General features: G+C 44.9%; 1 protein-coding gene across 6 annotated transcripts in view; it reads left to right on the forward strand.

Annotated features, from left to right (window-relative positions):
• Positions 1 to 11,762, forward strand: part of LNPK (lunapark, ER junction formation factor) — a 52,117-nt gene extending 40,355 nt beyond the window's left edge. For 4 of the 6 annotated variants that reach the window (XM_048485628.1, XM_048485630.1, XM_048485631.1 and 1 more), the window contains exons 10-13: positions 2,392 to 2,497; positions 4,610 to 4,680; positions 6,908 to 7,078; positions 10,672 to 11,762. In XM_048485628.1, the coding sequence (XP_048341585.1) occupies positions 2,392 to 2,497; positions 4,610 to 4,680; positions 6,908 to 7,078; positions 10,672 to 10,871 (548 nt within the window). In that variant the 3' untranslated portion in view covers positions 10,872 to 11,762. Of the gene's footprint in view, positions 1 to 2,391; positions 2,498 to 4,609; positions 4,681 to 6,907; positions 7,109 to 10,671 lie in introns of all 6 variants that reach the window. The other 2 variants (XM_048485632.1, XM_048485633.1) reach the window with 2 other exon arrangements.
• Positions 11,763 to 12,390: the final 628 nt, after the last annotated feature.

The raw sequence follows: 12,390 nt of genomic DNA on the forward strand, positions 1-12,390 counted from the left end.
CACCCAGACCGGCCCACTGATTAGAGCGGGGGCGAGACCAATCAGCTGGGGAGGATCGGGACGAGCACGCCAGCTGGGTCAGGGGCGGGGAGTGAGGGCAGGGGGAAGCTATAAAGGAAAGGAGGTGCACGGGAGAGGGAGAGGCGGTGTGAGAGGGAAAGGAGAGTGGAACATGAACGAGGAGACTGAGAAGGGAAAGGAGAAAAAGCAGAGTGAGGGAGGTTGGGAGTGGAGAGGGGCTGTTTGGTTCACAACCCCTGCGCAGTAGGAGAAAGCAGCGTCAGGGTCAGTGCCCACACGAGCGTTTAGAGACCTTGACCAGGGAAGGGCTGGGCCAACCCTGCAGGAAGGGGAGGAGCCCAACCCCAGCGAACATAAGGACACGGAAACAGGCAAGTGCCCTGGGGAGCGTTCAAAGAGCCCTTGGGTCTCCCTGTCCTCACAAGGCTGCGGGAAGTCTGTTTGGGGAGGGAAAGCCCTAGGATCCATGGCAAGGCACCCAACTGGGGAGCGCTAGAGACCGGGGTTGAGGGAAGCCCCCTGGGCCGCCATGGAAGAGGCGACCAGGCCCCTGGGAAAGAGAGCGTGGAGATGCCCCCCCCCCCGACACTCCCCTCAGAATCGTTGTCAGCGGTGTCTGCCTCTCCAGACCTCCTAGTTCAACGGGGCCAGAGGCCCCACCAGGAGGAGGGCAGCTACACCCAGACCGCCACACAGAGTGTGTGCAAGGGAATTACCTTGCCTTCCTGTTCAGCTCCGGGCGGCTGCAAAGACACGCCCATGCTGCCCTCTGACCCCTGGGGGTCAGAGGACAGCATGGGTGTGTCTGCAGCCGCTCGGAGCTGAACAGGAAGGCAAGATGAGTCCCTTGCACACACCCTGGGCTTCTCACTTACCTCAGCTTGCTCACTCCCTCTCTTGCTGGGCTGCACGACCAGCTTGCTCTCACTCCCTCTCTTGCAGGACTGGCTTGCAGGACCGCGTGGGAAGCCACGAAGAGCCTCAGGAGAGGCGTGAAAAAGCTGTTTGCAGCTCAAGAGCCACGGTTCCTGACCCCTGCCATACACCAATCATGCGTTGCATGAAGAAATGTTTTCTTTTATTAGTCCTAAGCTTCCTTTATTGTATCTGATGGAAGAGAGCTGTGACTCTCAAGTTTATGCGCTGCAAATCTTATTGGTCTTTAAGGTCCTGCTGGAGTTGAATCTTGCTGTAAATATGTTTGCTTGGCTAATTTAGTTAATTCAGGTGATAAAAGTCAGATTTTGGAGGAGGGAAATACTACTTGAACCTTCAGCAACTATATAGAAAATATATTGACTGATGAAAACTTGAATATGATTTACAAATAGCTCTTTTCTGTGTTCTGTACTACATTAAAACATTCAGAAGTGAAACAGGAGACAAAAGTTGGTGCCTTTATCTTTCAGATAAGTGGTCATGGTGTGTGAATGGGTTCACTTTCAGTGTAGCCCACCTGGTTTTCATCCTAGCAACAAATCTCAAGTGTATCCACAGGACCCAAAACTGTTCCTGCCTTTTAAATATCATCAGTCTGCTGTTCTGTAGACAATCAGCACACAACTGAAAGATGTGGTGTTATGGATTTAGCACAATGGTGTTTTACTCTGTAACCAGATACTTGGCAACTACAGGCAAATGTAAAAACTAAAAAAACCAAGCAATTATTTTTGGTCGCTTCTGTTAGGCAGGCCACCGAAACACCAGGCGTAGTTTTGTTAGCTGTGTCACAGACACCATAACCTGGAAAATCCAGAAAGCATATGCACTAGAAAAGCTAATATTTAATTTGGCATATTTAATTTGAAGTTTAACAGTTTGAAGAGGGACATGACAGCATTAAAATAGTTGAGAGGTAACCATAAGTAACCAGAGGGCGAGATAATTTTCCAACTCTTTTTTCATACAAGGAAATCATCTCCCTGTTATAGTGTTACCGTGTTTCCCCGAATATAAGACAGTGTCATATATTAATTTTTGCTCCCAAAGATGCGCTATGTCTTATTTTCAGGGGATGTCTTATTTTTCTGTGTTCTGTTCGTCGGGCATGCTTCCAAACAAAAACTTTGCTATGTCTTACTTTCGGAGGATGCCTTATATTTCGCACTTCAGCAAAACCTCTACCACGTCTGATTTTTAGGGGATGTCTTATATTTGGGGAAACAGGGTATATTTCTTGTGTTTCACTAGTGTAAGGGTTAAGAACTTGAAAGTGGACTTTAATTTGTCACTGGGATTGAACAAGCGAATATAAAATATATTTGGGGCATTGCTTCCCGTTTTGGATCCTTCATAGAGGCTGGTAGCAAACGTGTCGGACATCCGTGTCCTTCAGTAGATTGGATTAACAGCAATCTATTCATTCTCTAGGTCTTCATCCTCCAGGCCCTCCATTGGCAAGACCCATTCTTCCTCGAGAGAGAGGAGCATTGGATAGAGTGGTTGAATATCTGGTTGGAGATGGTCCACAAAACAGGTAAGATGTCTCTCGCTGTAGTAAACAAAGTCTGAAATTGACACCCTCGGGGCCACTTCTCAAGTTATCTTTGTGGCTCCTTCTAGCGTCCCATCAGAAATCCAATGCCATATGGGAGGAGTCCGTGTTGTGGCTTTTCCCCACAGTAGCATCTTTCCTTCCAGAAACTGGGGCAAGTAATGAAGGTAATTTTAGAAAGGGCCTTTAGTTTATCTTCCTAACAATTTACATAAGCAGATTGTTTTAAGCTGTTAATGAAGCACTTAATTATGGACTGAAATGGGTTAACTTATGGGTTAACTCTACATTACGTGTGGCTTTCAGAGTATTGACTATTGTAGCTGAAGAAGAAGAAGAAGAGTTTGGATTTATATCCCCCTTTCTCTCCTGCAGGAGACTCAAAGGGGCTTACAATCTCCTTGCCCTTCCCCCCTCATAACAAACACCCTGTGAGGTAGGTGGGGCTGAGAGAGCTCCGAGAAGCTGTGACTAGCCCAAGGTCACCCAGCTGGCGTGTGTGGGAGTGTACAGGCTAATCTGAATTCCCCAGTTAAGCCTCCACAGCTCAGGTCGCAGAGCTGGGAATCAAACCCGGTCCCTCCAGATTAGATACACGAGCTCTTAACCTCCTATGCCACTGCTGCTCACTGAAGCTGCTGAACCTATGAATTATTGGTATATTTGAGCAGTTATGTGATTGTGCCTTATTGTGCCTTAAACAAATTCAGTTCTGTATTTTATAGTACTGGAAATTTCATTTCATTTCAATTGTATTTTTACCTTGCCCTATCCCCGAAGGGCTCAGAGCGGCTATCAACACAGTGAACAATACACTCCAACAATATAACAAAATGCATAATAACAATACATATGGCTAAATAAGCTAATTCCAGATGGCGACTTGATAATACAGGCTGTATAACTTCAAAACCTAAAACAGCAGCATTAATAAAGATACAGCTAAATCCATGCAATACCTAGTATCTTAAAAATAAATCAGTACATACAATGGATCAATAATTTAACAACATCAGAGCAGCAATACGCAACAACCAATAGAAGTATATTGATACATCTCAACAATGTTATCAACGCATCAATATACAATATAGAACTTCATAACAATACATAACCAACAAGCTACTTTAACACGACAACCAGTAACAATACAATATAAACATTTCCAATTACTAAAACTACCCTGAGAAACTGAACTACCCTACAACTGCTGCAAGAATAACCTTATCGAATTACTTAGTACCTACACTACTCCAACTAACATAGGGAAAAACTACAATCCCTGACTAACTAGCCTAACTAATTCACAATTCCTAATAGCCTATACACCTAATAGTAACTACACTTAAGGAGGGGCAACGAAAATGGCGATGTAGAAGGTCAACACGGTCAACATGTAGAAATGACACACACATGATGCCAGCCAAATAACTGCAAGGAGCTATTGTGCGGAGCCAGCGTGGTGTAGTGGTTAAAAGCAGGTGCACTCTAATCTGGAGAACTGGGTTTGATTCCTCGCTCTGCCACTTGAGCTATGGAATCTGGGGAATTCAGATTAGCTTGTGCACTCCAACACACACCAGCTGGGTGACCTTGGGCTAGTCACAGTTCTTCAGAGCTCTCTCAGCCCCACCTACCTCACAGGGTGTTTGTTGTGAGGGGGGAAGGGCAAGGAGATTGTAAGCCCCTTTGAGTCTCCTTACAGGAGAGAAAGGGAGGATATAAATCCAAACTCTTCTCAAACTCTTATTCTTATTTTTCATATACTGTCTTTTGAAATATCCATTACTTTCCCTCTCAGGCTTACCAAATCAACTTTAGTTAGTCATATCAAGGGTACAAAATAATACATCTTAAAACTAAAGTTGGGGTTTGTAGTAGTTAAGTCATAATGTTATTGGAATTGCTCAGTTGCTGGCTTAACATTGCAATAATGTGATCTCTATTAATGCATGACCTTTACTGCTTTAATTCTAAATGTTAATGCCCTCTTGCTGTTTCCTAAGTCTGCTTGAGTGGTCCAGTAGCATGACTAAATGAACAGGTACATTAAATCGTTAAACCAATGTTGGTAATATCTGCTCTCTTCTTTAGATATGCACTTATATGTCAACAGTGTTTCTCGCACAACGGAATGGCTTTGAAAGAAGAGTTTGAATATATTGGTAAGAACAAATACATATACACATGTATTCCACTGCCTGTATAAGACCTTGTTCCCAGATTTGCATCTAGGCATCGTTTTATGATAAAAATGAAGGCCACAATCCAACATAGAGTAAGGTTGCTGATGCCCATGGGTAGCCTGGAAAGCATATTGGTAGCAGATATAGACCTATGTGAATAAGATCTGTTTTTTGCTTGGGTATCCATTCTGGGATAGCCACACGTGACACAGAGACCTCTCCTCCACCACCTCTCATGGTTGTTCTAAAGCAGGGGTCCTCAACCTGCGGCTCTCCAGATGTTCATGGACTACAATTCCCATCAGCCCTGGCCAGTTGGCCATGCTGGCAGGGGCTGATGGGATTTGTAGTCCATGAACATCTGGAGAGCCGCAGGTTGCAGACCCCTGTTCTAAAGCAACTGCATGATTTGGTTTTAACCCCTGGAGTGTGGTTGTGGGTTATTGACATGCTTATGTGTAAACCTCCTTGGCAAGATTTGAACTGAGATTGGGGATGCTCAAATAGAGTTTGAGAAGGGGTAAAAATATTTATGGGCAGCCCAACCCCGGGTGGGGGGGCAGGGGCAAATTTGAGTCTCCCCCTCTGTAGTCTTTGAGTCTCCCCCTCTGGAATCGGCGCAACCAAGCGCCAGCGAGGCTGTCCACCCTGCTCTCAGGCCAAGGGGCTGTTGGTGGGGCGAATCAGGCCTGGGGCCAGCAGCAGCTGCTGTTGGTGGCCAAGCAGCGCACCTGGGAACCACCGCTGCAAGGGCTGCTTTGCACTGGAGACTTTTGCACAGGCTGCTGGAGACTTGCCACACTAGGGAGGCACGGCAAAGCAGCTGGTGGCCCTGGGGCCCAGAAGGGCAGCGGTTATGTGTGCCCCACTGGCCTTTGTGCTCTGACAGCCCAGCGTGGTGGCAATGCGGCAGGCTCAACAGTGGTTGGGCAAGCTGAGCTCGCAATGGCACATCTGTGGCTGGAGGCGCGGCTGCGGTGACCCTGTGCCCAGCACCAGCTGACCCTACACGAAGGTGCTCCAGGCCCCCTCACGGTAAGTCCAAGGTGTCATTCCAGCAAATATACAGTCAAGCACCCTGTCCCACAATTTCTCCCTTCTGTTCTGGGTTGTGTGTGCGCGCTTTCTCGCAACTGCTGCCATTTCAGTATTTCCGTTGGAGGGCAGGTAGTGGGGGGAATAATTTTTTTAAAAAAATCTCACCAGCTGCAGAAGCTTTTACATTTGTTCCTTCCCTCCCGAGAATCCCTGGGAAAGGCAAGGGGAGCCCACTGGGCAGGAGCTCCTGACCAAAGTTTAAAAATAGGGTTTGTTTGCAGCAGTGGCACAGTGGTTAAGAGTAGGTGCGCTCTAATCTGGAGAACTGGGTTTGATTCCCCACGCTGCCACTTGAGCTGTGGAGGCTTATCTGGAGAGCTAGATTAGCCTGTGCACTCCAACACACACCAGCTGGGTGACCTTGGGTGAGTCACAGCTCTTCTGAGCTCTCTCAGCCCCACTCGCCTCACAGGGTGTTTGCTGTGGTGGCAGCGGCGGGGAAGGGAGTCTCCAAACATGAGAGAAGGGGGGGTATAAATCCAAACTCTTCTTCTTCTTCGTTACGTTGTTCCTTCCCCACCTACACACAAGCAGATGTACTCACATGGTAAACAGATGGCTAGCACCAGACTGGAGATCGGAGGGAGACACCTGGATGCATCGTCTGTTCAGTGGGGAAGTGTTCCCAGTTCCAAAAGTTTGAAAAAATCCTGCTTTGAGCTATAATAACGTTCTTGACCTTTCCGTACGCTGGATGTTCATTAACATGAAAGGAAAGAACAGTGGTGTAAAGCTTCAGCCGTAGATTCAAATGATGTTTGAAAATAGGCAACAGCAATTTATCATTTGAGCGGAGACTTTTCTGTTGCTGAAAAGCAACTGTGTTTTTTTTGGGGGGGGGGAAGGGGTTGCCACGTAACTGTTTCAGCATTGTTTAAACTGAAAAGACAGTAAATAGTTGATACTGGGGAAAGGGAGATAAATTCAGGGGCTGCTGCTTTTTAAAAAAACCAGGATGGAACTTTGTTAGTTTCCATTTTCCTGATACTGAAACACCTTATTGCATCCTTAGAAGTAATTGCATGTTGCATATTAAGGCTCAGGGTCCGTTTCTGTTTGGTGAGCTAACTGAACGCGTTTTGTGTAAAACCTTTTTTTTTTTGCTCAGCATTCAGGTGTGCCTACTGCTTTTTCCTGAATCCTGCGAGGAAAACAAGGCCACAAGCTCCGCGACTCCTTGATTTCAGTCCTGAAAGGAAGCAGTCCGCAGAGTTGGAGAAAACTTCAGAATCCCTGGAGCCAGAGGAACAAAAGCTACAAGACAGCCAAATGGTTGATGGCACGTATACATCTGATTAGAACAATGTTGGTGATTTGAACCCCACCCCGCTACGTTACAGCTAATCGTTGTTTGTCGTGTGTTGGGGGGGGACCCCGGTTTTTTTTCTTCTTCCTTGATTTTCTAAGGATCACACTTTCTTTTCTTTTCTTTTTGCCAATAACGTAATAGTTTTAGTCAGTCAACGATATTACAGATATTTAAAAATTACTTACCCTGTTTTCCTGAAAATAAGACATCCCCTGAAAATAAGACGTAGTGGAGGTTTTGCTGAAGTGCTAAATATAAAGCATCCCCCAAAAGTAAGACGTAGCAAAGTCTTACATACCCGTCGACCAGAGCATGCAGCTGCGGAACAGAAAAATAACCATCCCCTGAAAATAAGACATAGCGCATCTTTGGGAGCAAAAATTAATATAAGACACTGTCTTATTTTTGGGGAAACGGGGTAATATATAAATAATTGGCAGCAAACTATTCCATTCCAGAGTTAAATTACCAGTACGACAGACTGGAGATTTAGACACCTGGAAAATAACAGTAAAGTTAACTAAAATATTTTTTTAACGCAAGATTTTAAGCCAAAGGTGCAACTTGGGGTACATACCACCAAACATTGCTGCTGTGAACCCCCTGCCCCCCGTTTCCATAGACTTTTATGGGTTCCCAACGGAAGTGCCACTGAACCCCAAAGGTGACTCAGCAGCAGAACTTGGTGGATTGCTCCCTTTGTGTCCATAAACACATGGTTTTTCTTTTTATTTAGAATAAAAATAAAATAAAGACTTCTTTAACACTGCATTGAGAATATAAAATAAAATTAACTGAAAATATTGATTTGCAGATCAAAGAACCATTTGTAATTACAATCGAAACACTCCATAAACCACTTGTGCGATTCTTTACAGAAACACTTTGGGGGGGGAGGCGGCCCATCCCTTTTAAAGCAGGTGTATCCAGGAAATCTCAGGGGCTGATGGGAATCGTAGTCCATGAACGTCTGGAGGCCAGAGTTGGACACCCCTGTTTTAAAGCCTGTCTTCACTTGGGGGCTCACAGACTTGGAGGACAGTCTTTCTCCCTCTCTGTCTCTCTCTGAATGTACCTATGTGACAACCTTCCTCCTGATATCTTAATGCATATCTTTTACTGGAGTTTCTGCTGTACATCTTGTTTCCTTTTGCATCTTGGCATAGCCCTGGTGGTTCTTCTGACCAAAGTGTACAAATTTTACCCTCAAGGTGGATGTGGATTCCACAGTGGCTAAATTTAATTATTATTATTTTTTTAGCTGGTCATTGAATTGAGGCAAGGTTGAAGTTCCTCCTTTGTTCAGTTACTTTGCTGTTTTCTCCTGGGCTGAAAAGCGAGTAAAACTGACTTGTTCAAAGAGGAATTGTCAACTTTAATTTAACACAGGTCCTTTCTGAGATGTTTTGTCAGCTAAAAATACAGTAACCGTTCCACTAACAAAAATACAGTATTTTAAGGATGTTTATTAGAACTCAGCTCTACACCGTTTCCTTTAAAAAGAAATCCGTGTGAGACTTTAGGTAGGGAATTTTCTCCAGGGTATACTCAGATAGGATCTGAAATTTTCAAATCTCAATGTTCGTTCATCTGAGGGTGCTTAGCAGTACTATGGTCAACTGCCTACGCAAAGTAATACTGGCAAGGGCTGATGGGAATTGTAGTCCATGAACATCTGGAGAGCCGCAGGTTGCAGACCCCTGATTTATAATAATCCACCTTTCTGCCTAGTAACCAAGAGGCTGCCGTGGCTCCCCAGTACCCACTCTCTCACACACACAAGCGTGCACACATGCATGCATACAGAGTCTAGTTTCCACGGTCAAAGTTGTGTTCCAACAGTCAAGCTTGACAAGTCCAAGGGTAAACCGGAAACACAAGTCCAGAGATTCAGGCCAAGGTCAAGACAGGTACTGTCGCAATATTACACCAATGCGTACTCCAACTCACCAGTATCATTTCAACACACTTGCCCTCTTATATTAGGAATTCTTCTAATTTGATCACTTTTGTGGAGGGGTTGGAAATACCTAAGAATGCATGTTTTATTTCCTTAGACATAGCATCACATTACACCAATATCCCCCATGAGGATATGAGAGCTGCAGCAGAACATTTCCTGTATTTGAGGGAGAATCCTAGTCCATCCACAGAATTCTTGTTACGCCATATCTGACGGTGTATTTACCAGTGAAAATTTTTTGTATATTTGTGATAGAAAGATAATGTTGAAATGATACTCACCTAGTGAGTTGGAGTACGCATTGGTGTAATATTGTGACAGTACCTGTTGTACACCTGCCTTGATTATTATGGCAAGGTCAAGACAGAGCAGGTAGTTCAAAGCAGGAGCCACCAAGGTCAGCAGCACTTCGACGCGTTGCTTCCACGCAGCTCTGCCCTTTCCAGTTGCTTATAAAGACTAGGCTACTTAGAGGGCCTGTAATGCTGTGCACCTGCCGGGTGCTTCAGAGCTGCTCCTGCAGATACTTCTCCTTGGTGGGCTGGGCTGGGCTGCCAGGTGCGCACCTCCTCTTTTGACCCGCACGTTCTCCTCCTCCTCTGCTCCTGAGGCTTGGGAGATGAGGGAGGCGAGCCGAGAGGCATCCACTGCAGTGTTCTTAAAACCGAGGTAATGCGCAGTAGTTCACACTCTGACCAGTTCCTGGTAACACATGAGCTGTAGAATACAGTGTTAGAGATCATTTTGCACAATTAGAGTGAAGGAGTTCCGTACTCTGCAGGAGTTCAGTCTTCACAATCAGCATCACTTCTGTCTTGCCTGGATTAATATGGGCATGTTGATAGCCTTGAAGATGGCTGGATACAGCCACCATCCTTTGAAACAGAGCAGCTATAAGGACAGCAGTGTGTGTACTCTGTGTGGCAATGGATCAGTATTTTGTACCAAGGTTATGCATTCTCTGAGCCATATGAATTATACAGATCATGCAATTTGATCATTTCCTCTTGCTTGGTGTGTTTCTGCTACCTTTACTATTTGCCTACCTCACTCAGAGCTACTCGCCCCTTCCCCCTGCCCTCTTTGTGTGAGAAAAGGTTTTTGTTGTTGCTGTTCACTTCGTTTGAAGGTGTGTCTGAATTTAGCATCTTGAAATTCTGCTTTTCAGTTCCTTCTCCTCCCTGCCCACCCACCCCTCTTCTCCCAAGTGGATTTATTGTGGAACTTTAAATTGAAAGGTGCTTTTTAGAAACTGGAATGTTGCTTTTTATAAATACCACAAGCCATTTATGTGGGGAGGGGACTCCAGTTAAAAAACAGAATACAGATCCAGTCAAGAAGCACATCATCCCAGCTGATGCCTGGTCTAGGTTCAGGATTGCTGTTTGATATTAAAATTCAAAGATAAACTTTCCTTTTATATCCATCATGATATCTTTCCTCTGTTTTCTGTTCCGCTTTCATAAGAAGCTGGCATTCCGGGGCCCTCTAAATGTCTAGTACGGCTTCAGGTTTTAAAGTTGGCTTATGGCGTAGAGCGTGATAGCACCACAGGGATGGAGCCTGGGCCCAATTTAATCACACACTGCTTGTCTTGCAGCACCTTTAGAAGATGCTCCCCCAGTTCCTGAGATGGACCAGGGAGATGACAGAGCCCTAAATGCTGACGAGCGCAACGACCAGGTAGAGGCCGAAGCCGAGAGGGAGCCATCAGCCAGCACAGAAACATCTACAGTTACAAAACACGAGCCTGTTGTATCAGCTGACCAAAGAGAAGAGCTCCAGGCAGAAGCCGAATAAGTGCCTAATCGTTTTAGCAAGATTTCTTTCAGTTGTTCCTTTTCGGGCAAGTTGTTCCGCAAAGCTTGGTTGTGTTTTCACTCTCACGAGCGTAGAGTGCCACTGTCACAAAACGTCAAAGCAATGTGTCGACTACAAGGTGTTGTGCTGCAAAAGTGTGTGTGTATGAGTATGCGTGTGCGTGTTGGGTGAGCAGAAACACTTCAGAATGCACGCGTTAGCTGAAGTCTCTAATCCCGGTACAGGTAGCCTTGCATTTTGTTTTGTGTACTGAGGTAAATATAAACTTGCATAAGGAGTATTTTTCTGTCTGACCTAAAATGTAGTATTATTTGGTCACGGAACAAAGAGAGACTGTAAATGACTTAATGTTGAGATCCTATGAAGAATTGCTCCAGCCTAATCAAGCTAACATCAGTAGGCGTAGGCTGGAGTATCTTGGCACATGGTTGGACAGTAAAGACATGTGCAATTAATTAGGAGAGTAGTAAAATTTTTAGACCATTTTTGTAATATTTAGCTATTGAAATGAACTCATATTTTAAATACTTGTATGTTTACAAGGAAAGTGTTGCTTAGGTATTTAGCATAAGCAGTACAGATGTGTCATTACAGTTGAAAGTCACTCTTAATGCTTTGGGGGGCGGGGAGCACTGAGAGAGTGCAGTTAAAGGAGCAAACCGAGGGACAGTCCCTGGGGCTACTTACATTGCAAGTCGGCCGCTAGAAGCATGTGAAATAGAAAGCTAGTTTGTGTTTACATGAGGCATAAGAATCTCTGCACTTGACTGTACTTGAATACTGAGCATTATTTATACCTGTACAATGATGACAACATAAGTGAATGTTGTGTATTTTGTTAAAGAAAGATAAAGACACTGTAGCATTAAATGTTTGCTTTGTATGTTCTCGTGATTGTCTGAAAGCATGGACCGGTCTGTTCAAGTATTCGCATCCCACTGTTCTCTAAAAAAAAAAGACCCAAAGCAGCTTTTAAAAATAATAAATAGACCAGGGCACGTCAAACAAATCAATTAAAAACCCCAAATGCTGTAGTGTACCACACACACTTCACTGAACCTTTTTTTATCTTGTGAGAAATCTTGAAGGTAATGCCAGGATGTGGAGGAGTTTTTTGCTGAATAGCAGAAGTATGTTCCACCTTCTCAGAAAAATGGCTGCCCTACCGCTGAATGATTGAGCTACTGGGTTGGTGCTTAAAAACACATTTGCAAACCTGGAGATCTCAAGCTGGACGTTTGTGTGACATCTCTGATTTCTGTGCCGACGAATCAACAAGGTGCATGGAGCTGATACAAGTGAGGGTGCCAAGCCGGTCGGTGGTTGGCCCTGCCGTCCTTTGCAGAGTTTCTTCGTTCTAAGCCTTAGACTGGCTTGCGTCAATGTACTCAACATGGAGTACCTTTGCAAAAGATTGCATTGCGAGAAAAGCCGGGTAAACGATTGGAGCTTCTAAAAGGGAAGAATGCAGGCTGTCACTCTCATAAGTGTATGAAGC

This window comes from Sphaerodactylus townsendi, linkage group LG02 (genome assembly GCF_021028975.2).
Source record: "Sphaerodactylus townsendi isolate TG3544 linkage group LG02, MPM_Stown_v2.3, whole genome shotgun sequence".
Classification (NCBI taxonomy): Eukaryota; Metazoa; Chordata; class Lepidosauria; order Squamata; family Sphaerodactylidae; genus Sphaerodactylus; species Sphaerodactylus townsendi.